The 27,371-nt window shown below is 45.9% G+C and overlaps 1 protein-coding gene across 1 annotated transcript; it reads right to left on the reverse strand.

Moving 5' to 3' along the window:
• Positions 1-6,895: 6,895 nt before the first annotated feature.
• TMEM233 (transmembrane protein 233) lies at positions 6,896-21,020 on the reverse strand. Its single transcript, XM_064392472.1, has 3 exons — positions 20,518-21,020; positions 13,711-13,845; positions 6,896-8,066 (listed from the first exon to the last, which is right to left on the reverse strand). The coding sequence occupies exons 1-3, from the start codon at positions 20,704-20,706 to the stop codon at positions 8,055-8,057; spliced, it is 336 nt and encodes a 111-aa protein (XP_064248542.1). The 5' UTR covers positions 20,707-21,020; the 3' UTR covers positions 6,896-8,054.
• Between the last annotated feature and the right edge of the window lie 6,351 nt (positions 21,021-27,371).

Raw genomic sequence — 27,371 nt, forward strand, 5'->3', positions numbered from 1 at the left:
GCCGCCGCGCTTCCGCTTCCGCCGGGCCGGGCCCGCGCCCGCCGGGGGGAACCGAGCCCGGCGCGGCCGTTCCGGGCTGCCCCGCGCCCCATGCCGGGCTCCATGGCGAGCTCCATGGCGAGCTCCATGGAGGGCTCCATGGCCGGCCTCCATGGCCGGGCTCCATGGCCGGGCTCCATGGCCGAGCTCATGGCCGAGCTCCATGGCCGAGCTCCATGGCGAGCTCCATGCCGGGCTCCATGGCCGGCCTCCATGGCCGGCCTCCATGGCCGAGCTCCATGGCCGAGCTCCATGTTGGGCTCCATGGCCGAGCTCATGGCCGAGCTCCATGGCTGAGATCCATGGCCGAGCTCCATGCCGGGCTCCATGGCCGGGCTCCATGGCCGAGCTCCATGGCCGAGCTCATGGCCGGGCTCCATGGCCGAGCTCATGGCCGAGCTCCATGGCTGAGATCCATGGCCGAGCTCCATGCCGGGCTCCATGGCCGGGCTCCATGGCCGAGCTCCATGGCGGGCTCCATGGCGGGCTCCATGGCCGAGCTCCATGCCGGGCTCCATGGCCGGGCTCCATGGCCGAGCTCCATGGCGGGCTCCATGGCCGACCCCCTTGGCCGAGCTCCATGGCCGGGCTTCATGGCCAAGCTCCATGGCCGGGCTCCATGGCCGGGCTCCATGTTTGTGCTCCATGGCCGAGCTCCATCACAGGCTCCATGGCGAGCTCCATGGCCAAGCTCCATGGCTGAGATCCATGGCCGAGCTCCATGGCGGGCTCCATGGCGGGCTCCATGGCCGGGCTCCATGGCCGTGCTCCATGGCCGGGCTCCATGGCCGGGCTCCATGGCCGAGCTCCATGGCGAGCTCCATGGCCGGGCTCCATGGCGGGCTCCATGGCCGAGCTCCATGTTTGTGCTCCATGGCCGAGCTCCCCCCGCACCTCCTCAGCCCCCACTGCTGCCGGGGCCCGGCTCCGTGCCCGCCCCGGGAGCGGCCGTGCCCGGGGCAGCGCCTGAGGGCGGTGTTGGAGCCGCGGGCAATGGCGCGTCCCTGAGCACCGCGGTCCGAGCGCATTGGAACCCTCGGCTCTGGTGGCTGGGGGGCACAGATGGAAGGCCACGTCCTCAGCTGATAAATGTTTCCCAAATGAAATTACACTGATCCATTTCTCAAAGCATTCCCACTCCCACTATCTGGTTTTACTCTTGCCTCTCCCCCAGCTGTTGCTGGTTTTCTATTCCACTTTCCTCACAGCTGCAGAGCTGAGGCCTGCAGGTGTGACACCGTTCTCTTTACAGGTAAACTGCTTTCTTTTAATGACAAATAGAAGCAACCTGCACACAGACAGAAGGATTCCTACCAAAGGGAAGCATCCACACACGGTAACGTCGTGGGAGGGTTCTGCCAGGACGGCTGTGCCCATGCAGTGCTGGCTCCTGCTGTGTTTTGGGGAGCAGCTGCTCCTTTCTGCCCCTGGGGGTCAAACACCCTGCCCGGGACAGGCTGCCAGGGCAGTGTGTGCAGGCAGCTCTTCCCCAGCCCTGCACACAGCTGCAGCTGCTGTTATTTTGGCATTTCACACAGCTTAGTGCTGCTAAACTCCTTGTTCCAACCCCAGTTGTTTTGTTCTCCCCAGTTTTCTTGGCCAGCACTGTTTGCAGTGCAGGGTACCATGGCTTGCCCATCCAGGACCATTGTGATGATCTGCACAAAAGCCACATAGACCCACAAGAGGCCATGGTATCATCTGGGGCCTGGCCTTTGCAGTGTTTTTGTTCTTCTAGGAACCACAGAGTGGTGACAAACTGCAGGGCAAGGACTGCTAGCAGATCACGAGGCTGTGGTAACCAGTCTGTGGTATTCATTTTAAGCATTCATTCTAAATCCTGGTGTTAAAATGTGATGGTTCCTCCTTCCATGGTGATGGTTATCCGTGGTGTGCTCCATGCCAAAACGTCTGTGAGCTGCTGGCCTGTGGACAGGACAGAGGCCATGGACCAGGCATCTCAGCCTTGTTGCTGCCTTCCCCTCCCTGTTTTCGCTGTGTCTGCTCCCCTTTCGGGGCTGGTTCTTGTCTCCCCTTGCCCTGACAGGGGGGTGTAGCACACTCCTGGAGCAATCAGCCTGGAACTCGCCTTGTCAGGTGCTGCTCCCTGGGAATATTGAGGGCTGGCTGACATCACACCACGAACAACCAAATCATCCCCACCTCCTCACACACGGCTGTGTGCACGGTCCTCGCTTTCACTGGAGTGTTGTTTTCTCCCCTCAGCCTGAGTGGGAGCCCCATTCCCTCACAGCTGTTAATGCAGGAGATGTGGGAAGTGAGGGATTAGCTGAAGACAAGCCACAGGGCCTGGCAGAGCTCAGCCTCCCACTGATTCTGGAACCCTGGAGTTCTGCTCCTCCCTTTAACAGCATCTATGACTTTTTGCCTCCTTTTATGCTCTGCAGCCTGAAGGGCATAAAAACTCACCCTCTTCCAGCCCATCTGAACCAGCCTCCACATTCCAAAGGAAGACTACAAAATACCTTTTCTACCTCTGCCCCTGCTGGAGAAAAAGGACCAGGGAAAACACAAGTGACTAATTCTGAATAAGAAATTCCCTTAAAAAAAAAAGACACATTCCACTTTCAGACTCTAAAACAAGCCCATAAAACAAGATAAAAGTAATTGATGAAATGCTTCATCTGGTGTCATGACTGTGCCATACCACCTCTAGGACAATGTGAGGTTTTAAAACCAGAGGTTTGTGAAAGACCTGCAGGATATGAAGAGCTGTGTGGTCTCTGTTAGTTGCCATGTCAGTAGCCACAAGCAAAGCTCAGCTCCTTTTCCCCTCCCTCACACCTACCTTTTTTAGAAAACACAAGCTAGACCTGGCCTGACTATTAAATCTTCTTAGTCAGAAGTTAATTTTAAGGCAGTTTGGTTCTTGGCTCTAAAAATGATGAGACTCAGCAGAGCTGGTCAAAGTTCTGGGAATCATTACAGAGCACTTTGGGTGCTGTACAGGCTGAGGGGTCAAGTGAAGTGACATCTTTGCTACTGAGTCACTCTACCCCCTTGGAGATATCACTTACCGTCCCTCTCTATCAGCTGACTCATTTTAAATGAGAGTAGGGACCAAACAGGATAGGTCTGAGGTCAGGACAGACCTGTGTTAGGGGAATGCATGTCTTGGATTAGGTGAGGAGTGACCTTACAAGCTTTTCAGGCACAGAAATCAGGGATGACACTCACCAAATACCATGCTCTAGGCCAGAATCTCTCATTTTCACTATTTGGATTTTATCTATTATTATTTTATTAAAATCAAGAGGCAATTAAGCCCCCACTGAATACTGATTGAAATGTGAACATGAGGCTGCCATGGCTCACCATGACCACACAGCCTGCTTTGGTCTGGATACTTCGCTTCCAGTGGAGTTTCCCCCTCTCTTACCTCAGAGAAGGTGTCAAAGAAGAAATGCCTTCAGCCTCAGGCTGTGCAGTTCAATGTCCTGAAGAATCCATTGATATCTGGCAAAGTTCTTTTCCCTTGACACACGATGCAAGCTTATTTAGCCAAAGAGAAGCCATTGCAAGTGTGTGGAGGCTGACTCAGCCCTACAGCGAGAGATGACAAACCCCGAGGAGCCATCCTCAGACGTGAGCTGGGAGATCAGATTCACACATGCCATAAATCACATTATAAAGGACACATGAGCAAGTGCTTCTTGCAGCTTGTGTGCTGTGGGGAGTGAGCTGCGTGGGAGCACAACAGAACTTACCCCAGCGTTCAGTAAATTTCTCACTGTGTCTTGGGGTCCCAAATTTGTTCCTCCATCTTTGCAGTGTCTGAGTGATCTTTTTCCAGGCCCCCTCCTCTTTTAGGTCACTTGTGGGTTTAGCCCACTTTGCCAGGCTGGCAGGGAGTGCAGCAGAGGAGGCTGGGCAGCCTCCTCAGAGGCTCAGTCCCATCTCAGGGACACATGTCCTGCTGTGCTGCAGAACACGCCATTGTGCTTGGGAAATGGAAAGTTGGGAGTGCACAGAAGAAACCCCTCCCACACCACTGCACCCCTCCTCTGCCCCACCACTGCACACCTGCTCATTCAAAATGAGGCTGGAGGTGGGAGGTTTGTAAGAGGAAACCAACATTTAGGTAGTTTTTGAGCCTGAAGGTGCTGCCTGTGGAGACCGAGGGCTGTCTCAGAAAGCTGGGGGTCAGGCAGCAGCCCTGCAGAGCCCCGAGGGCTCCAGCCTTGCCTGGAGGTATCTCCTACAAAGCCAGGGTAGGTTCCACCTCTGTTCAAGGTTTGGTGATATGGACTCCACCTTCCACAAAGGCTCCTGAACAGCTGTCAGGTAACCAGGATGTTTCTAACCAGCTTGGCCCCCATCAATCCAGTGACTTCCCTTGTATTTAGATCTTAGTTGCCTTTGGGAATTCAACCCTTCAACTCTTCTTGCATGTGTGCACACACAAACACACAAAGTAAAAACTAATGACTCCATCTTCCCCCTCCTGAGGCAATCACTAATAAATAACTGGCAGCCCAAGTTAGGATCCAGGGGGGGAAATGAGCCTGGAGAGAGATGTTTGCCCACATTTTCAGGAGAGGCACCTGAACAGATGCTGAGCGTGAGGGACACTGTGGCAGCAACCAGATACAACCTATTTCCAGGCTGAGAGGCAGAACACACTGTGAGCACATATCCAAAGATAGAGGTCCAAAAGCTACAACTTCTGGAGCCTCACCACTCATGGATCCTGGCTGCAACCACATAAATTGAAGAGCCAGTGCTGATCTTCAAGGCAAGATGTAAACCCCTGGGTGTGCCTGCAGAGAGGCACCCCAAGAATTTAATTTCATGTTATCCCCAAGATTTTTTTTTTTTTGGTGCAATCTGATGAAACTTACACCACGTTTTTTGTGTCTGGCTGACCCCCTTCAAACAGCAGCAAAGAACCCCCACTTATATTTAGAAGCCTCTTCTAGGATTACATATCAAGATACGTGCACTGGGCTGTTTTGCAGAATGCAGCTGCCTTGTAAGAAGCCAAAGGTGCCAACATGATCCAGGAGCTGAGGCCAGCAATTTCAAGTTTCCATCTGTCTCTGCCTGTAATATGTGCAGGAAAGAAAAGGGAGCTGGACTCGAGGCATTAGTTGGTGCCTTCAGTGTGCGAGGACACTGTGTCCAAAAAATGGAAGCCTGAAGCAGCTTTGCAGAAGGAAGACTCTGCTCATGCACCCAGGACCAGATGTTGAGTTGAAATACAACTTACTGCTTCCCACCTCCCTCTGTTTCATCAAATAACATAATTCAGCACATATATCATATAACAGGGCTTTTTTTCCTAATAAAAATGGCAGGTCCAATGCAGAATAATGGACCAAATCCAAATCCAGATGCGTGACATGAAGAACAGGTAATTTCCAGAGCTGTCAGAGATAATGAAATTTGTATACACGCCCCTCTAAATATGCAGCAGGCACAAATTCCTCAGTCAGACACCTGCATTCTGCCTTCCACAGCCACTGCTGGCACTAGGGCCTTGCTGATTTGGGCACTAAAATGTCATTTATGCTCCCTGTGTTTGCTGCCTGCTTTGGGATGTCTCTGTCACACATCAGAACAAAGCGGTTGTACAAGGACCATACCTCTTTCCAGCACAAGCTGCACTTCCCAAACATGGTTGAAAATTTATGTAAACATAAATAAATGAAGAGAACCAATACCAATACATTAGTAAAGCAAAAATAAGATTACCTATGACACAGAAGCACTAAGGACATTAGAGGAATTGCTGCATTCTCTCCTCTCTGTCACATTAAGTGGTTTAATATAAAGCCTTTATTTTTATACCAATCAATAGCACTGTAAGGTACCAACATTTATCTTCAGAAGCACTGAAGGTACAATGGCTCAATTCTCAATTGTATTAAGAGTGAGACTTCAAAGATATTTATGAGGAACAAGATGCAAGTTAGATTTCCAGTATGGTTTTCAAAAGCTTCTGAACAAGTCGGGTGTCTAGCTCCTATTGATCTCAACCCTTGTCAGGCAGTTAAAAAATACTTCAAGTTGTCTCTCCCTACCCTCTGGTGCCCAAATAACTTTGGAAACCTCCTTTTGCTGTGATTCACTTCATTCTGAAACTGTCCAAGGGGTTAGAAAAAGGGATATTACTCTTTCCAGTAGAAGAGGAAACAAAACTTAGGAAAGACACTTCCCACATACCAGAATAGACATGAATTAAAAGTAATTTTATTCCACTTGTCAATGACATTTCTATCATATCTGATAATAAGGCAAGCTACTAAAAGTCCCACAAGACATATCAGACCATTAAAATAGTATTCAAAAACCAAAGAGGAGTTCACAGAACAGCCAGTTCTTGGGATCATCAAAATCAGTGGCAAGATTCCCATGTGGACAAATCTGATCAGTGTAAATGTTTAATAAATCAGCTGACTTCACCAGTGTTTTTGAAGTTTAATACTGCAGTAATTAAGGAGAGGTAATGCTTCACTGACTTCAATGAAAAACAGAATTTGGCAGGAAGGGAAGCGAAAAAGCACATTGAAAATATAATATCAAGGCACAAAAAATACATGCTACTTCCAGGCATATGCTTTAACAGGTAAAGGTTTCTGGGAGGACTTTTTTTTTGTTTTTAATAGGTTGTTGAACTCCTGACAGATGATTCTTCTCTCACCTGCACCTGCAGAACTCCCTGGATTTCTGGGCAGTCACTCCAGGTTGATGTTGGTGCAGAGAGAGGGAGTGGAAGTTGGCACAGCTGTCTTGAAGGTGTGGTAATAGAGCAGAGCAACAACTGCTGAGGATGCAGCCACATCTTAATGCTCACCAGAGCTCACTCCTTTTAAGGTGGAATATTTGTGTGACAAAACAATTGTATTCTGTGAAACAGCTAATAAAACCAGCTGTCCCATGCTAGATTTTCACAAGTTATCAAGAAATGGCAGCAATTTAGAGGCCATCAATTCTGGAACCTGAGGCTGCTCTCTGAGCAGTGTCTAAGGATCAGGAAGTGTGTCTGTAACTAGGCAGAGGGGCAGAAGTCTGTCCATCTCTAACTGCAGTGATACACAGACCAGTCACAGAGATGAGAGGATGAGCTGAACAAAACCCACATGAACAAAGCAGAACACAATGAAACGATGTGCCTTGCTAGAAGCACAACAACAAAGGGATGAAGGACGTCTGTTTAAAAAGAAGATCTTTTGTCAGATAAAAAAATAGGAACTTTTTACATATGTGAGGTTTAAAGAGGAAAATATGATCAGTGCAAATTTAATGCGGGACAGGAGCTAAGTCAAGGGAGTGCAACAATGAAAGACAACAAAACAAAAATAAATCATTAATAAAAACATGGATGCTATGGAAGAAGAGTCTCTCTTAATAATCAAGTGATTGAAATCGGTCCCAGGTGTTTAAAAATCCAAGGTAAAGTTCTAAAAGCTGAGGATGACAAAAGAAAGCAGCTGCTGAGTCAGAGTGTGCCCACGGCATTATAAAATCACAGAGCAGGATAAAATCACAAACCCATGGGTACAGTTGTATCATGTTGAGACTATTTTAAAGTAATGAAAAAATCCTTAATGGCCTGATCCAAAATCTGCCAGAAGTAACAGGAGTTCTCCTACTAGCTTCAGTGGGCTGTGCATCAGATCTTACACTGTGCACTACAAACAGTCTGGATAGGTTGGCTTTGTCTGGCTGGGGTCAGCCAGGGAGCATCACAGATCCAGCATACATTCCATGGAAAAGAGAAAGAAAAGGGATTTGTTTTTTAGGGCAAATCTCATTATGCATTAGGGTAAAAGAGAAAATGCTGCTTTATACTGAGATGTCTTATAAATAAATAATTTTGAAAACCTGGTCACGCCATGCTGATTAACTAACTGGGCTATCAGTTCATTCACCAGCAACATGCCTCTGCAGACTTGTAGGGTCAGAGCTAACAGTCTGGAATGGTTTCCATCTCTTCTTTTTCCCCCTCCAGAGGTTTACATGTTGATATCATCCAAGTGCAGTCCTGGTCTTCAGATAGCATGCTGCAAGGACACAGAAATATGTGTGTTTAAAGGAGGAGAAGACAGAGAGTTTGCCCTGTGAGTTTAAATAATTAATTCTACAGATCTAATGGATACATTATGCCACATTAGTGGCACTCGTTCTCTTAACAAACATCCCTCTAGACTAGCAGCTCAATACAGTTTTGAGTCAAAGAGCTGAGTTTCTAATGGCATTGGTCATCTGTCAATCCGAACTGAATTTTTAAACTGGGTTACCTGAATCAATGCAAATCAGGGCCTTTCATTCCAGGAAATGGGCTCTTATTTGACAAAGATTCATGAGCTCAACAGCATCTCTGCTTCCTTGGAGTGGTACATAAAGCAGTCAGACAAGAGCAACCCTCCAGCAGTGGAGAACTTGGTAAATCCCACAGTAACACTCGACATGCTTTAAAAGGACTGGGAAACCTGTCCTGTGCATCTGCATTAGGAGAGGAAGGATCTGAGGAGTTCCCCCAAATTCTTGTGTAGGGGAAAGCTCTCAGACAACACCCATGGATGCCCTGACCCATCCCTGGATTCTCTGGAGTCTCAGGGATCTCCTCCATCAGGCAGATACATTCTAGCAGCTCCTCAAGGAGGGATTTGGGACCCGAGCACTGCACAGTAAATATATCCTGCAGACACCATTAATGCCTTTGCTGACTGTCTCTTGGATGCTACTCATGGCTCCACTGGGTAGAATCCATTGTAGGAACATCTCCTCTGTGCACAGATGGAATAGCTCTTTCTGGACCAGGATTTTTCATGTGCTTTGCTAAGGAAGTCAGGCTGATATAACCACATTGTCTGTGCACCTGCACACTGTGCCACTGCTCAGCCTCCCAGCTGAGGGAACACTCTGAGAGACAGGTAGAGGACTTTAGGCTCCTGTGTTTTCACAAATCCAGTAAAACAATGTAAGGATCAAGGAAATAATCAGTATGTACCCTTAGAATAGAAAAACAACAGTATGAGCTCCCTGGCTGGGTGGACACCAAGAATTAAAGAACAGGAATGCCTTGACTTCAGCCTTGGAGCTCTATCCCTTACTGGCAGGCAGCACAAGACCCTGATATGTTTATTTTTATGGTAAGGTGCAGAGGACAGGATGGCCAGTGTAAAGATCTGCAGGCTGGCTGAGTAATCCCTGTCCTCATGCTGGTCTTCAGCTTATTCTGTCTCTGCAAGCCAGGCAGTCACTGAGTGGAATGTCTGCAAAGGCTTCTGAGAGCCTCAGGAACAAGACATCAGAGACATTAAAAGTAATCTTGCACTCCTTTTCCTCCTGAAGAATTATTTCTAAGTCAGTGAGGAAATTGTATGTGTACATATGTCCCTGTGCACAATCTAAACACTTATTCCTTTTCCTTCTGGAATTCCCAATGCTGCATTACTGCACATGTGCTTGATTTAAAACCCTTCTGATTCTGAGCAGTGCAGGCTGGTGCTTTCCTCACAGCCTGGCTGGCTTTGTGTTCCTTGGAAGCCATGCTGACAGGTGGCATTTCTGTGGCTTCCCTGGGGCGAAGCTCTAAATCAAGTGAGATTAAAGAAGGGGTCAGAAGTTCAGGCTCCTCCACGAAAGCATTAAAATATCATAATGGTTTGCATAAAATTCCAAAGTCACGGCATTTTGGCTTCCTTCCTCAGAGCAAAACTGTTGCTGTCTCAATCTACTGGAGTTTTTACTTCTCTCTAACATCTCTCACTCATCCTCCACATTTCTGCTTGGCTCACTCCTACTTGTCCAGACTGCACAAGTCCACAAGAGAGGAGCACAGAAGACGTGGGCTGTATATGAAATGCCTTGTGGCTCAGCTGGGTGGCAAAACTCATGTGAGCTCGAGTTCAGCCCTGAGCAGCACTGCAAAGTGTCACTCAGACACTAGAGGTGGTCTACAAGTATGTGCTGTGAGGAGCTAAATATTGTTCTGAACTACTCACATGGCAGCATGAAGTAGAATATGACATGTTTAGATCCAGTTAAGAGTAGGGTTTGGGATACCTAGGATGTCCTTCACTAAAGTAAGGAGGATCCAGCCTGGGCTTTTTTCCCCTGAACCCTGCCAGCAGAACTTAAATGTAATCCAAGGGTGCCTTGTGTCAGCAAAACCCAAACCAAAACAGAAGTTGGAGTCTGCTTCAAAGACATTGAGGCTGCTCTGAAAACACAGATTGTAAATTACTTGGGAGCCCTCACTGACTGACTAAATCACCACATTTTGCTGAACAAAATGCTTAGAGGTGGGAAGGCTGACTCCAAGCCTGTGCAAGTCTGGGGAAAGGTTCCTGAGAGGAGCATGATGAGAACAGTGGCACTGGGTGGGAGCAAACAGGATATGGCACACACAGGCTGTGGCACACACAGGCTGTGGTGTTCCCTCAGGGAAGGAAAATCCATCCCATTTCTCACTGCACTTCTTGATGGACAACATGCCTGAGGCACACATGCAGGGCCAGACTGTGGTGACACAAATACCAGCTAAAGTTACATCTGAGCAAGCCCTGGAAATGCAACTCAGCACTCGGGACTGGCAAGGCAGGGGCACAGGGGAAGCTGACAGGGGAGGGTAAAAGCAAATGGGGAAGAGTAAGAATAAATTCAGCCCAGTGTGGAATGAGGCCCAGCCCTGACTTCACACACCCCACAGCTCTGCACTCAGAGTCCTCAGCACGATGAGGGACACACCACTTCACTCTGATCAGGACACACAAGTTTTGTTGCTGGGCTGTCAGCTCCAGTGATGCAAGTGATGGCTTCCCCTTCCTTACCTACATTTAGGGGCATGGCTGCAGAACATGGATGGTTCCCAAGAGTTGGGTGGGCCCTGTTCCAGGATATAAATATGTATCACTACATATCTTAATATATGTCTGCTAAAGATAACATGCCAGTGTTTGAGACAAACGAGGCTCTCCAAGACAGCAGGAGAAGAAGCCCTGAGCTGACTTAAATCCGAGTAAATCCTCAAAATGAGAAGTCAAGGCTGTTTCTTCCCTGCTGACATAGGTGTTGGCTGCTCTTATTCCTGTGCTACTGTTGCTCTGTGACTGAACAAACCAAGGAAGGCACATGAGGACACTTGGAAGTAGGGGTTTTTTGAAAAGTGAAAGGGTTTTCCTCTTCCCAAATCTGGCACTATTATTGGGGGTACATTTGGGAGTATTATTGTTGGTATAAAATCATTGTTTGCTCAAAGCAGGAATTTCCTGCTCTTCCTCTCTCTGCAACTTCTACCATTTCTACCCTCAACACACCTGACTCGATATTCTTCTCCTGGCTGAGGCAGGAGTGTTTTGAGTTGTTTTGAAGGAGGCTTCAGAGCCAGCTGAGCCTGATTCAAGTTCCTGTACCTATAAGAAAAGTTGTGTAACAATTGATAGAGATTCCCCCCTGCCAGCCTGACTGGGATGTCTTATTTTTGTTGCTTCTCAGAGGCTTCATGTTGTAGAAGAGAACTTGAGTTTGCATCTTTGATACTGGCAGCAGTATCTCCCAGAGGTAATTGAGACTCGTTATCCCTTGAAGACCAAAAGACGCCAGAAGGAATGTCAGCAGGAAGAACTGGGTACTGTGGTATCTGATTAATTTCAAGTGGATAAAGTACAGGAATCAATCTTGGAAGGGTCAAGCTTTTCATACATATTGCTGAAATCTAACTTCCAGGAAAAATGCATGTGTAGGTCATGGAAACATTAAATCTGTGCTTAATGGTGATCAAATAAATCTGCCATATTATTGTATCAAGGCTATTTTGTGCTACCTTACTAATATTGAAACATATTTTAAAGTTTGCATAGAATTAATTTACAATCACTTCATTAAAGTGGCTGTCAGTAAATAATCATGAGAAAGGCACAAATGGGTGTGAGATCACTGAATGGGGTGTGCAAAGCCATTCACAGCATTGGAACATCAGACTAAGACAATTTAGTATAAAGTAAAAATGTCCAAGAGTGAGGGAACAGAGGGGACCCAGGTAAGCATGGGGAGTGGAAAGACCAGCTGGGTGCTTCTGTTCACTCATTTTCAGATCCAGAGATTGTTGTTGCCATCAAATCCTTTCCTAGAAGCAAAGGCTCTTTGGAGGGTGACAAGTGAGAAGGAGAAGGGGAGCAGTGGAGAAGCTGGAAAGGCAGAGAGCAGAGTGAATCCAGTAAGCCCTGACTCCTCACAAAAGTCATGGTACCATTTGGCCAAGAAAGCTCTGTGGAAACTATGTACAGAAATTAATATCCCAGCAGTGTTCTGAGGGTTCCCAGGCACCTGGCTGCTTCCAACCAACAGAGAGTTTTCTCTTAAAAAAAAAAAAAAACAACCAACAAAAAAAAGCCAGAACCAAAACAAATTTTAAAAGTCCCCAAAAGAAAAATGAAGTTGTGTTATACTGGTTTACTGCTGCCTGGTCACTGGGAATGCTTCAGGCCAGTGATGTCTGCCACCCCTGACACTGCCCTTCCCTCCCCTACTTTGAAAAAATAACTGAGCTGCTCTCCTTGCCTGAGAAATGATGAGTAAGGTGATGGAATTTACTGCTGCTGTCAGTTACAAAACTTGGCACCCCCAGCCTGAAGGGACTTGAGTTTAAATCTGTGAGCACTGAATGAGCTGAACACAAGCTGAACCAAGGCTCACGCTTGCAAAATGCACAGAAAATTAATGAATGCCCAGGACACTTAGAGTCTGCAGCACCATCTAATAATATCCCACAGAGCTGGACCCCCTGTACAGTAATTTCCCTGCAGCTCAATATGTTGTACTTCAATTTTTGTATGAAAATGCTGTGCACATTTAACCCATCACTGCATTCCACTCCCCAGAGGTGTCTTCATTTCAGTGGTAAATGGGGTGTTCTCTGTATATAGCTTATGCATAAGTTTGTACAGTGCACTGAAATCCCCTCCATCCAAACCAGCCAATAATAAATTCATTTAAATTGGTTATTTTAATGGGAAGTACACAGTCTTGTGGAGAAAAGAACATATTGTTGCACAACCTTAAGAAAGATCATCAATACCCTCAATTGCTTTTGTCCTCTTTCCCAGCAGTCCATCTGGGTAACCCCTGTGTTACAGAGATTCATTTGTTGAGCTTTGTTTCTATTTTTGCAGGTGTGGGAGGCAGGGCAATAACACAGCATGGAGAGTAAAGGGCTTCACCCCCCAGAGACACAAGTCAGAATGACATTTGTGGTCACTTTTGATATAGTTCTGCTCATCTGTGTTACTGTCAAACAGTAGAAGAGTAACTGACTGTTGTCTCCTCCTTGTTAAAAGATCAGTTGGCCAGACCATGATACTGAAAATTAGCACATGGGGACTCTGTTACCTGAAATTTAAAGATCTCAGGTCACTTGGTATGAAAGATGGTGAAGCTGAGGAGGAGAAAAACCAAAAAGCAACTGGCCAAAATTGGAAAAGCACATTGGAGCTGCAAGAGTTTCTAGAAAACCACCTGCTGCTAAGGCAGAGTCGCTTGTGTTTAACCACAGACAACAGAATTTTCTAAAGCGTAAAATACGATAAAATTCTTTTGGAAAGCATACATGCACCCCTGGATGGATAAAGAGAGGTGGTTGTGGCAGCCCTTAGTGCCGTGCCCGGGGGTCCTGCAGGGAGGGCTGTGAGAGCCCCTGCTCACCGTTGTGAAGTGAACCACGCAGAAGATGCCGATGATGACGAGGCCGATGATGATGGAGGCCACGGCCACCCAGAGCGCGTTGCGAGCCAGCCGCTTGGAGCCTTCTATGTCCCCTTGGTTGTAGCTGTTCAGAGCCTGCAGAGGGCAAACAGGGAGTCACAGCTCTTCCTTTCAAACAGGAGCTGGTGGCAAAGCAGCGTGGCAGCTCTGAACCAACAGAACAAATCAATGTCCGCTGCCAGGGTAAGCACGGAGTCCAGTTTTTTGTTCCTCTCATTTTCAGTGCCTTTCATTGAAGCTACAGCTCTTTTTTTTTCTTTTTTTTTCCCCTTCAGTGGACGTCAACCCACTTGCATAAACCAGTGGCCTTTATCTTTGGAAATAGTTTTGTAGTATATGGGAATTGATAGTTGGCCACTTCACTAGCGGTGAGATAAATTCTTATACTTTACAAAACTATAAGCATTAAAAAGAGCATAAATAGGCTGCAATTTTAGAGAAAGTCTCAGCAAAACTTTAAAAAGCTTACTAATTACCTATTTTTCCAATATTTTACTTTTCCAAGCAAAGTTTGAAGAATTAACAGGTAGTTTGCTAGTGATGGGAAAAATACAAACCAAAGAAATATAGGTCATCTGAACAAAACTTCTGAGTGCCATCCTCATGGGCTAGAAGTTGTGTTCCTTTGCATTTCTGGAAGACACTGATAATTATTATCCTCTCCATCCTGAGGTGTGCATCAGATATCCCCATATTATCTCAAGAGCCTCGAGTTTCTCTCCACCCACCCGTGACTTAGCAGATGCTTTACATTCATTACATGCTCAGATTGCAATGTGTGATAGGACCACTCTGACCCTCCAGGCTTTTGTGAGACAGACTATAGGATTTTCTGAATTAATTTTTGGTTTAACCAAACCATTTTAAAGGAAAAGATTCAGTGAGCCACACAAAATACTGTAGTACATGAGTCTAAGAACAGTTTGTTGAAATTTTTTTCCCAAGAATGAGATGCTATCAAAGCATTAAAAAGGGCATTATTCCTAAGAATTCTTTTGTAAAATCATGAGAGTTTGAGTTCATAAACCATAACACTGAGTCCAGATTTCTTGATCAGATTTCACTATTGAACTCAGCATACTTCCTCAGGGAATCAGATTAGTCACAACATGGTTTTTAGTATCTTGTATATATTTCAGGAGATAGAGAAATGGGAAGAGTAGGGGGAGAGATATGGGGACCTGATCAAATTAACTGCTCTCTGGACTAAAGAATTCAGATTGTCTCTAGAAAATGACTGTATGAAGTATCACCAAGTGCTATAATGAAAGTTCTTCAGCTATAAATCACTTTATGCAGCAAACAGAACAACAGAGTGAAGAGCTGAGACTGTGGAGGGCAGGAAAGGGAGGAAGTTCAGAGCATGCCAAGCACTGCTGTAGAGCCATTTCTCCCAAGCAGGAAAGCAATGAGGGGCATGATGTGTGCTGTATCAATTAGTGAGCATGCAGAGCTAATGGGCTGGGTGCAGTCGTGGTGTCAGCAGTGCAGGAGCATCAGCCCAGCCCAGACAGTCCCAAAGCAACACAGCCTGCATTCCTAGAACTGCATCTCAAGGATAAGTGCAGGTACTTATTCTCTGGAGTCTATGAAAGGCTGAGCTGCTGATGCACTCATGTCCTTAAAGAAAGCACTGATACATTTCTTCTCTTCCTGGAAGCCCACATGCCTAAACATTTCTCTGGTTTGTGTCCCCAAAGAATATCACTAATATCTCTGCTCTGCTGTCAGATTTCATTGAGATTTGAAAGCACATAATGGGGAAAGAGCAGAGATGGAAATGAGAGGTGGACATGAGCACACGGTCAAACAGGACAGTGCCAGCCCTGATCCTGCCACAAAGGGACTGGCACTGTCCTCTCACCAAAGCCACTCCACTGTCCCCAGCAGTCCTGGCTGCAGAAGAGCTTTCTCAAAGTTCATTTGGAAAGGTCTTAAAAAAGGGTCATGAGGAGAAACACAGCTCAGCTTGGCCTTGAGCAGACTGACCTCCTCCTGTCTGTGGCTGCAGGGAGAAACACAGAGAAGCACCACAGACACCCTGGCCCTGGCCTTTGTGCTCACCTTTTTCAAAGGATCCCCTTGCATGGCATCTGCAGAGGGGTTCTGCAGACACCATCAGCTCAGTTCCCCAGGCTTGTGGTCTCAAAAGTGAGACAGAGTTGTAAGCAAGACCTGACAGCACCAGCTTGCAGTTCTGGGCCATTTTACTAATGTATTTAGGAAGTCTGGAAAATGTCCATGTGATTTCTGCAGGTACTGCATAAATAATTCATCATGCAAACTTTAATAAATAATGTCATTTTAATATAAATCCACGATGAAGAGGAGGAAAACAACATTAATGATAAAGAATAGAATTTGGGTGAGACAGGAAGGAGACCAAAGTTTCTCTATGAAGAGGTTTAAATTAAATGAAAAAAATTAGAAAGCATTCAATAAAAAAAAATAAGAGGTTTGAGGGAGTGGTTGGGGTCTGATGCAAAGCTTTTTGAAATTCATTACTTCCATCTGCTTCAAAGGGCTCCTGCTCAAGCTTCCAGTTTTCATCATTAGACAGAGATAACATCAACTGTTAAAGCCTTAACTGTTACATCTATTTATTTCCAAGGGCTGGGCAATATATTGAGAACACAGCATCTGTATGAGGCATTTGGTCTGTCCAACTTTTAAAACAAATTTCAGCCCTTTTCAACCTAACACCATATGATTTCTCAGGTTTCCGCTACCTCGCTGGCTATGAAGTCATAATGTAAATTAAAGCCACAGTTCTGCAGCTGTTTATTTACTTGAGTAAACTCAGTGACTTCACCAGGTTCACACACATCTATTTATAAAACATTCTCAGTGCAACAATAAAGTGACTTGGCCTCATGTGAGCAGAAATGTGCTGAATTAGCTATAAAATATTAATCCCTTTTTATGTGTATTTTCTGTTCCACACTCCCAGAGCACTGATCACAGCAAAACCATGAAAGAACACTGAGTTACTTCAGAAATCTTCCTCTGCATTTCTTACAGATCTGGGCAGACCAGACTGAGGTTCTCTGATCAGCATTTTGTAGGCTCTGTAAGCCAGGCTGGGTGAACCTTAATTGGCTGTGCCTGGAAAGGAGACACTCTCTGGTTCAGACCTAAGGAAGAGCGAGTCCTGCTGACTCAGGGTGACTCCTCACTGTAGGAACAGCTCGCAGGGAAACACAAAGGAGAGGAGGCACTTGGGGAGCAATTCAGAACAGGCAGGTGCTGAGCAGGACACGCGAAAGGGGAGTTGGCTCTGCAGGGTGCTGCTGAGGAAAAACAAAAACCTACCAGTTTGCAAAGGCAAGGGCCACGCAAAAATGCCTTCACAGCAGCTGCTGAGCCCTGTTATTTAACATTCCTGAATATTAAATATGCTGTTTAATATTCCTGAAGTGAGCACAGGCTGTCCCATATGGTGTTAGATATCCAGGTACCTACAAGCTACCTAACAAGGGATGTATAAATAATAAACTCTGCAAGTGAACTTTCTAAATACAGAAACACTGGTCACTGAGCTGGCCACAGCCAACACACTGCACATGGCTCGTTAGGATCCCAATTAAAAGAGGTGGCTCCCTGAGAAAGGGATCCTTTCCTGTCCCCACAGCTTCCACCACCCTCTAATTTGTTGTCTCTGCTGAGGGAAAGCCATATAAAGGCAAGGCATCTGAATCAAGGCATCAACAGCAACAAAGAACTTGTTACTATCAGAGGCAGACGAGCCAAGATTGTCACAGCTTGACCACATATGTTGTTTGAAGCATGGAAATGATTAAACAAAAATGTGTCAACAGAAAGAGGGAGTTTGGAGCAAAAATCAGTGAGAAACAGCTTTGGAGAGACTGTTTGGAGTTTGTTACAAATGTAAGGCCCTCCCTATGTAATTACAGAACTATTCTGACATAGAGATCTTTGAAATTAAGACAGCTGAAGGGGGGATGCTGAGAAAGGCCATAAAAACCTGTTCAATTGTCAGACCTCAGTGCTGGCATTGAAAATATCTGATTCATTTCCCAGACTTATTCCACAGCCTCCCTCTAGCTCTGACCCCATGAGCCAGACACAGCCAGTGCACCCCAGCCAGGTCTCAGGCACAGCTGGCAGCTCACTGAGAGCTCTTTGTGTTCACCACCGCAGATAAGGAGCCAAAGTGCTCAGTGACACAGTGCCCACCCCCAGCCCCACACCAGAGAAACCTCCTGTGCCACAGAAGCCTCCTGACCTGGTATCTGGCCCCAAACTCTTGCCTGTGGTTCACCTGTATGGGAAAGAAGAGGGCAGAGCTGAGGGAGGTGTCCCTGGGGCTGACTGAGCCAACTGATGGCACAGCAACGTGACACAGCTGCTCACGGTGACCCAAGGAAGCAACAAGGAGCAGAACTGATGGCATCTGGGGCTGCAGAAGGGAGTTGAGAGCAGTGATCCTGCAGCCTGAGTCCTGGGGAAAACAGAGCTCTGTTTGCCAAAAATGCAGGCAGTGCTCACCCTGCAAGTGGCCAGTGGCTCATTGGAGGGGGGCTCTTGTAATGCCAACATGGCAACACAGTGATGCCAATAATGCCCTTTCTACCAACTCTCCTATGACCCCTGCCATGAGAAACAGGCAGGTAAGGAACAGGAAAGTTATTATTGCAATAAGGAGAACTTGCAAAAGGTTTATTCTAAAAATAAAGGAGGTAAGATCTGTAACGGTGAGGTTTGAGCCTCCAAAGGTGAGAAAGGAGTGAAGAAACCAGTGCTGGAGTTGTAAATGGGGCAGCAGAAGAGACAGAAGAGACTGAAGACAAATCTGTCACTTATTTTGGGGGTGTGTTAGAGCCCAGATTCTACTTTTAGAGCAAAAACATTGTCTGAATTTAGAACAGTTAAGGAGGACATGACACAGGTACACAGGGTGCTGAACCATGCCCCCTCTAGAAGCCAATAGGATTTTTCATTTTAGACCCATTTTATGAAGTGGAAATTTGTAGAAAATCCACTTGTGAGGGTCTTTAAATCTGACCCAAGGTCTCAGGTAAGCTCTGCAGACTGTAAAGGTGTCTTCTGTAAGAAAAGAAAATAACCCACTCTTGTATCTCAGTATTAACCCTTAGCTGCTCCAGCTGAGAAAGGGAGGGAGGGTGCAGACCCCAGCAGAAATGGAAATAAAACCAGCACAGGCTAAAATGCAGAACCTGCAGCTGAGGATAATGCAGCAGTTACAGGTTGCAGCTTGGAAAGGCAGGGGGGTCAGGCTGTGGAAAAGAAGCTGGATGTGCTATTTTTATAGAAAAGGAGAGGTTTCAGGTAGGATGCTGTTGGAACAAAAGCTATTCCCAGACAGGGGAGGTCATTGGTCTGGTTTTTGTTCCCCCCTGTAGGAGAGTGGGCAGCTGAGACCTGCACAGGCTGTTCAGCATTGAGGAAGTGCTCTTCCCACCCTGGATCCTTCACATCCCCTGCTAACAGTTACTGATGCCCCACTCCAGAATCCTGCATGAACTTCAGCCAGGCTGGGGGTGGAGATTTCTCCATATGGGGTGCAAAAATCTTTAGAGGCCAAATTCTGTCCCTGACAGTTAACTTCTGTACAGCCCCAGCACCTTGATGAAAGCAGTGTCACAGGGAACAGACGCTCCCAGCCCCAGATCACCAGCTCTCATTACTTTATATAGCACCCTCAGTGTCCATGGACAGAAGGGATGCTGAGCACCAGCAGAACCAAAGCTTCCCAAAATAAGGAAAAGTGCATATAGTTAAGGTAGCAACAAAGGAAATAAACACAGAAGGAAGAAAATTTTTAAAAACCCAAAAACTTAACTACAAAAAAAAAAAAAAGATTAATGGTGGCTTTGGAATAGTAGTTTTCAAACTTCAGCAATGTGATTTCTTATCAATCTTTTACTCATCACACTTTACAAGAGTGTGCCTTAGAATATTTTAGACATAGTTAGATATTCTTATACTTAATTGCAAAAAGAAATAACTACATTTTTACTTACCTTCTCAGCTTGGCTGTCAGAGAAAAGGATGAAAATACACAACATGTTTTAAACCTTTTCCAGCTCCTAAACAACAGAAATACATTGCAGTGTTACTGATAACACTGATTGTGTATATGACTGGAAAACTCTGGATCTGACTCTGCAACTTTTAACTCAGAGAAGGAGATTCTGTTCCAACAATCCTTTGGAAGTTAAGGGGATTGCTGGGTTATTAAGGACAATGTGTATCAATTTCGGGTTGTAGGAGTAAGGCTGTTCTCCCAGTGTGTGTGATACTCAATTCACATGAGCAATTGCCAGCAACCTACAATCATGATCATCGTCTGTATTATTCTGACAAACAGTATCAAAGAGCCTGTTTACTGGGAAAAAAAAAAAAAAAAAGGCACTCATATTATATTTGATTAGCTAAAGCAGAAACCAAATCTGATTCCTGTTCCCCAGCTGACACCTCACACAGATACTGTGTTCAGTATCTGTCCAGTCCAGCGTGCCACTTAGTTGATGTAACAAACCCCGTTAACTGGAGTAAACCTGCCACTAAACAGTGAAAACTTGTTGGAAACTGCCCTTCACTCCACGTTTTCCACCCTGCTGGGACAGCTCGGTGGTCCCCCTGCCCGAGCCTGCTGATGCTCCCAGGCTCGCTGCCTCACCCAGGGTCCGCAGGCTCCCGGGACAGGCGGCTCAAAGGCGGCTGGATGTCCCTTTCCCTGCCGGGGCCGGCGGTGCTACTCACCATGACGGCGAACACGAAGGCGACGATGTTGACGGGATAGGCGGGACAGAAGCAGGAGAGGATGCTGAGGAGCAGGTAGCTCTTGGGCCGCGGCTGCGGCGGCCCGTCGGGCAGCTCATCCTCGATGTTGGTCTCGGGGCTGTTCTCCAGAGCCCGCTTGATGTCGGCGCCGGCGGGGAGCGCGGACATGGGGCTGCGGTGCGGCGGGCGGGCGGCGCGGAAAGCCCAGCGCTGCGGGCGGGCGGGACCGAGCGGCGCCGAGCCAAGGGAGCCGCCCCGGGCCGGGCCGGGCCGGGCCGGGCCGGGCGGGGCGGGGGGGCTGCCGCGGGTCTCGGCGCGGGGCTGGGATCGCGGGGAGCCGTGGGAAGCGCAGCGAGCCGAGGCTCCCAGCGCCCGGCCCCGCGGGTCCCGGGAGCGGCCCCGGCGCTGCCGCAGCGCGAAGCCGGCGGCTGGTCCGGCCCCTACGGAACTTCTTCTGGCCCTGCAGCTGAAGGACTTGAGCCGACTTTGCACAGCTCCCGGGAGAACTGCGCCGCGTTCTTAAACTCGCGTTTGCAAGTGTCCGGGACGCTTCGGCAAGCGGGGTAAACCCGCAAAGCCATTTCCTCGCTTCTGGACTGAGTTTGCCATCTCCTAACCCCAGCCTCTTGCTGAACTTAGCAAAAGCATTGAAGAGCAGCAGAAACTAACGAATTTAAAACATTAAGGTCAATATTTTAGCAAATTATTCTGTTATTACTGAACATGACATAAGTAAGATGAAACCCATTGTGGGGGATGCACGAAAGGGAGCAAGGAAATCAATATTATCTCTAAAACATAATATATGGGGAAAAAACCCCAATCAACCGCAAATAAATAAAGATCTATTTCCATAATGGTTTTCAAGTTGGTGAGGAATAACATGACAGCCTAGACTGAGAAAGGAACAGGCTGTTTCTGCTATGTGGTCCTAGGAAAACCTTCACACCTGTATCAAATAGAGACAGGTGGCCAGATAGCAAAATAGAGACTTTTGGTGAGATGAAGGCTGAAGTTGAGATTTTGCTGTCACTGGCTCATCCTGACAGCATTTCATTAATTAAAGTTAAAAAAACCCCAACAAAACAGTAAGGTGTGCTTACAGCTTTATGAATGAGAGACTTTTATCCCCAGAAGTTTTGCAATAGATTTGAATGGAGCCACCCATCCCTGTTCTGGATGTTATCCTACAAGCTGTGGCACGGTGAAGACTTTTATAAGGGATAAAGGTGCAGTGTTTTCACTTTCACAGACATTAATCATCTCTCAGCTGCATGTCTGGAATATAACACAGAGTGAGAATCTGCTGATCTCTCAAAATGTCAAAAGAAAAGATGGTACATCTTTAGGAAAGAGTAAGAAAGACCAGCTCCCATCTGCTTGCCAACGTAGCCATTAATGCTCAGGCACAAGCTGTGTGCAGCTGTAAAATCTCTGATCTGTTTGTTCTCAGGGGACTTTAAACACAGTCACAGACAAGTGCAGGAAAAACAGTTCACATCACACCACACAATTACTGTTGGGGCTGATTTCAGTAGGGATGGAGTCCACATCCTCTGCCAGGGATCAGCATCTTCCAGGGCCCCTCAAGCCTTTAATCCACGAGCACACTTTCAGGACCTAGTGTAATAATGGCTTAGAGTTTGAGTTTGCCTGCTGGTGGTTGAAACAGAGTTAAATAAGAACCTGTTATCTCGTGACTGTGAAAATCCAGCTGCTTAGGGCAGTTTGAGCCATCCAAGGTGGACATAAACAAGGACAACAAAAAGCTGCAGCAAATCAACTCTGAGGAGAAGGCAAAGTTGTGTGCAGAGATCAGCCATAGAAACGTGACCCTGGGCTCTGAGGAAAGGATGTAGATTTTTCCTGTTTAACATCAGACATTGAGTTTCAGTGCTTTTCCAGGAGACCTCCAAGATGGAGTGATCCAGAGACTGGCAGAGTCACCAGTGACATCAACAGCCTGTGTTAAATCTTCCTCTGAGGACAATGAAGTGCAGGTGGAATTTGGGCTCTGTTAAGCTGGGCCGTGTGAATCCCCTCCCAGGTCTCTCAAAGACACAGATCTAACAGTAGAACCTGGTGTTTCTTGTGTGTTTCTAGAAACTGTAAAGTTTAATTGTTCAAACGAGGCTGCTAACAGATGCTAATGGATTGCAGAGAAAGCAGGAGATAGGAAGTGGTGAGCTATTCAGGGCCAATTTGTGCTAATGAGAGCTCATTAAGAGGTTCTTGAGATAAAGGTTCTGTCAGGAGGCAGTTACTGTGGCTGAATTTAGTGGTTTGTGTAGAAGATGGGTTAAAATCCAAGAACTGTGTCCTGTTAGGACGAGACTGATTAAATTTTAAACGGCACTGACTTGTAGCCACTTAGAGAGGTGAGGAAAAGGAAGGAGGTCCTCAGCCAACATTTTGGGTACAAAGGATGCAGTGAGGGAGGGTTACAGCCCCTCGGAGAGGTTGTAACCTCAGAGGGAAGAACCACTGCACTGAAACAGCTCAGCAGAAAGCTGTGAAAGTGATTTAAGAACGTGACCTGAGAGTTTTGAGATATAGTTCCATGAACAATCATAAAAATAGCCGTCCAAGGGAATGAGTCAGAGTACCCAATATTGCTGCTTACAGCCTTGCACTTCATGCTGAAACTTGAAAGAGAAACTGATCACTCTGCACAGAGCAGCAATTTTTTCCAGGGATATGAGTAAGGCAAGATCATGGATAAATTGCTTATCACGATGGGCAAAGCAGATGGGCCAGAGACATGACAGTTGCAAAATGCTATTTTTTGGAAAGGTTTCCTGATTTCAGATGCTATGGCTTGCCAGCAAGATTCCTTGTGTGGTGGAATATGGTCTCTCCACCATATTTTGCTGTATTCCTGGCTGGTAGGACGCTCCTCAAAGGCCAGAGTGATCCTGCAAAGAAGATCCAGAGTCTGCACACAAGTCCACATGCAGACCAAAACCGGCAGTTTAATGTCCAGAGGTTCTTTGGGGCTCACATGTATGTCCAGAAATGAAACAGTAACAGGCAAAAGGCACATCAGGCTCCAAGCTAAGTTCTACTTACCTGGAAAAAAATGTACTCTCACCATCTTCCAACATTTAGCCATGCTTTGTTTTTCCTGAGAGGACAGAGAACTTCCCTACCTTCTAAGGGGAGAAAAATATATAAACTAGAAATGAAGTAATTCAGTGCCTAAAATTCTCATACTGCATCCATTGCATAGTAATTTAAGGTTCTGATGTACTTCATCACAGTATCTCATGATAGTAAAATCCATCCCTGTTTTGGAGGAAAGCCCATGGGGTTTGAATTATGCATACACAGCAGGGCTGTTTCTCCTGTCACATAGCTCAATACAGCCCTTCCCCTTACCCAAAAGGGGGATCACCTGGAGATGGGACACAAGAGGTTGGATGGAGGCCTCCCATATTCCAAAAAGTAATATTTTGGCTTGGTTTAATAAGTCCTTCTACAGAAATATTCTGCAGGGCAGCAGGGGAAAGCTAACCCACCCTTCTCTTTCCAAAGACAATTCTGCATCTGGTCATTCTGGTCTTGCCAAGCATGTGGGAGCCTCCCTTCTCTGGTGGCTGCCCATCCTCAGGACTGCCAGGCCCCTCTGCAGCACTTCCCAAACTCAGGAACTGTGGCTATGAAGGAGCACAGCCAGAGCTGCAATATTGGTTCTTGGTGCTGTGAAGTTGGAAGGAAATCTGTGCCACTCCAGCAGCCCCTGGAGAGAAATCCTCCCTGTCTGCCAGGCGGCCACCAGTGTCCCCAGCTTTTCCTCTTTGCAGGTCTCCTGCTAAATCAGTTCATTCCTTGATACATTTTGGTGTCCAAATTTGCTTTGCACTGATAAGCCTTTGCTTGAAAGCCTCTATTTATAATGAACTGAGGTGAACTCTCTTTTTAACTTCTGCCTGAACTTCAGCTACAGAAAACATTCCATCCCACGTTTCTTTTTTTCCCCCAGAGGTATTAAACATAATTTGGTATGTTAAAGTTTTGTTTACTGGCAGGCTTTGGAAAGTAGCCATAATGCTTTTGGTTTTAGGTGTTTTAGTATCTTTTAGCTGCTCTTCAGGTGATGATATTGTTTGTAAAGTGAAGCTTGTAGATAGAAGCATTTTGTTCAGACATGTTGAGAGCACTAAACTGAAGCATGAGGAGAAATGAAAAGGGAGAGGTTTGGGAGGCTGCTTAAACTACTTCTCATCTGGTAATTCTAAATGAATATATGAATCAAGTTACTTGCCAACACTATGCAAAGGAAACAGCTCCTTTTTCCTGCTTTTCAAGTGGACAGAGTTTAATATGTGGCATATTAGGCAGTGGAAACTGTAATGACTGGAAAGATGCAGATTCCCTTCCTTAAAAATTATGGATCGGGACTGGTTTTGCTGTTGTATTTCTGTGAGTGTTACTGAGTCAGCAGTGGCTGTGGAGCTCTACTCTGTACACTGATGCTCTAAAAGGTATTGTGAGAGAAATGCTTTTCTTAGTTTAAACCAAACTTTGCAATTTCACCCTTGCAGCTGCAGATTCCCATTTCTCATTGTGGGCCACAGCTGAGGGCTGTGCTTTTGGAAACACCAAAGATTTGTGACGAGCTGTTAACTTTGGTAAATTATTTATGGTAAATAAATGTGTGACCAGTGAAATGTTCAGATAAAAATGAAAGTTACCTTCACAGTCTGAGATTGCTTTTTCATTCAGTGATAACCTTCTGGATTGCTATCACAATTTGAAGTCAATAAAAAGTTGACTGTGCAAGCCTGCAAGAGCTCAAACACATGTGAAGACGTCTTTGGGTGTTTTCCGTGATCTGTCCTTTTCCATTCTGTCTCCTGGCTTCTGACCTGTGGGATGAAGTCAGATATCAACATCAGAGGATCTGTTCCAGCAGCTCAGAGAGTGCTGGGCAGCTGCTCAGTGCCGTGGGTGACCTGTGCTGTGAGGAGCCCTGGTTTATCTCAGTGCTCCACTTCCCTGCAAACCAGTTCATGTTCTTGAAAGCTTTTCTCCTTGTGACTGGCAAGACAGTCTGTTGTAGTACTGAAAGGGCAGGAGTTTATCTTACCTCACTTTAATGCTCTGAAAACAGAGCATCAAAGCTCAGCTCAGTCAAATTTCCTTCAGAATCCATGTGGAGAGTTACTACAAGGGAGTTTAATAGCAGATACCTTCTATTTTATAGGTTTTTTTTTTAAACTGATCACCTAATTTTTCAGATTTCCTGCTATAAGGATTCATTTCAAATGTGGCTGTACAATGCAGTGCTGTGAATCCAGCCTTTTGGAAATATTACTGACCATTTATTGTCTATGAGTTAATGAAAACCACTTATAACAAACTTGTTAATTTAAGAATTTGAACAATTTTGCCAAATTGAGTGGTATTTGTATCATTAAAGAAACTACAAACAGATTTGTAGAGGCACATATTGGAACATTCCTCTTTTGAATGTTTTTCACGAATTCAAGCGTTTATGGAAATATTTTGGGGTTGTTTAATATTATCTCATATTTCATTAATAAAGGTATTTGACACATAATTAATTTGATTAGCTCCCACTCCACAGTCAGCCTGGAATCTTTTCATGGACTTCTCTGGTCAGCAACAGGAAAACACAGGCAGGGCTGTGCACAGTTATGTTACAAGCAGGATAAGTCTTGAACAAAAGGCTAAATACACCCATTAGGGAAAGTTTGGATCTGGACTCACATCTGAACTTGTGGGAGGAGCTGAATACTAATTGTTCTATAAATATTTAATATACCTAGCACTTTCCCATTGTGCAGCATCCCAAAGGAGGCATCTTTCCTTCTCTCACACATACACACCCGTACTCTTCTTTCATTAAGGGCTCCCAAATACAGTAATTAGAACAGTCATCAAATTTGCATCTGGCTGACCAAGGCCACTGCAGCTTTATTTCAATGTAATTGCAGTGGCCTCAGGTGCACTGGTGAACACGGCCCAGGGCTCAGGTAATTATTGTGTCAGAGATCATTTAATGAGGAAAAAGCAAGTGAGACACTTTGTGGGATAGGAACCCACCAGGAAATAACCTGCTTGTAAACATAACAGGACCTTGTTATTTTTCCTAATTTATACATAACATTTATCACAATTTAAAAAGTTCAAATGCATGAGTTCAATGTGTTTGTCCTCTGATACCAAGACAAGTCACGGTACAGACACCGGCACATCAGATTGATAAATAATATCCCCAAATATTCTGGTTTAGGACAGAATTGCCATGCTATGCTGCATGACTGTCAAAAATCCAGGTGCAGTTGTCACAGGGAAAAAGCTCCTTGGAAGATCTTGTAGGAGTTTGTGGATTTCAGTGAGGATGAGGGGCTTTTGCTCCCCTTCAGATATAGAAACTGCAATTGTAGGGGAAGATCAGCAGCTCCTTGCCCATGACTGAGGAGTCTGACTGCCCACTGCTCATCCCCACAGAGCTTCCATGCTAAATGTTGTCTTGTTTAATAATTTCAGTATTTTCCTTTAACACTTCATGTGTGAGAAAATCTGGAAACTCTCTCGTGGAATTTGTAGAGGGCTTCCAAAAAAGTTGAACAACTTTCAGCCCTTGCTCATGCCCTGGATTCTTTTTAGAAGCCTGCAGTAATCAAGTCTGGTTTTTTACAGGAGCAAAAGCTTGGTTTTCTGCCATTTTTCTCTCAGCCACTTAGATTATATGTGTCACAGTTCTTCCTCTTTTCCACAAGAAATGGGAACGGCTGGACGTTGTTTTAATGCAAAGTTTTAATTACAAAATATGTGTATTTCCCTTAGCTTCAACCTGCCCTCCT

This window comes from Passer domesticus, chromosome 17 (genome assembly GCF_036417665.1).
Source record: "Passer domesticus isolate bPasDom1 chromosome 17, bPasDom1.hap1, whole genome shotgun sequence".
Classification (NCBI taxonomy): domain Eukaryota; kingdom Metazoa; phylum Chordata; class Aves; order Passeriformes; family Passeridae; genus Passer; species Passer domesticus.

What these genes read in the sequence shown, in the direction of transcription:
- TMEM233 (XM_064392472.1), bottom strand. Translation starts at nt 20,706, where the DNA reads ATGTCCGCGCTCCCCGCCGGCGCCGACATCAAGCGGGCTCTGGAGAAC. An exon ending in CCTTCGTGTTCGCCGTCATG is followed by an intron (nt 13,846 to 20,517) that starts GTGAGTAGCACC and finishes TGCCCTCTGCAG; the next exon opens with GCTCTGAACAGCTACAACCA.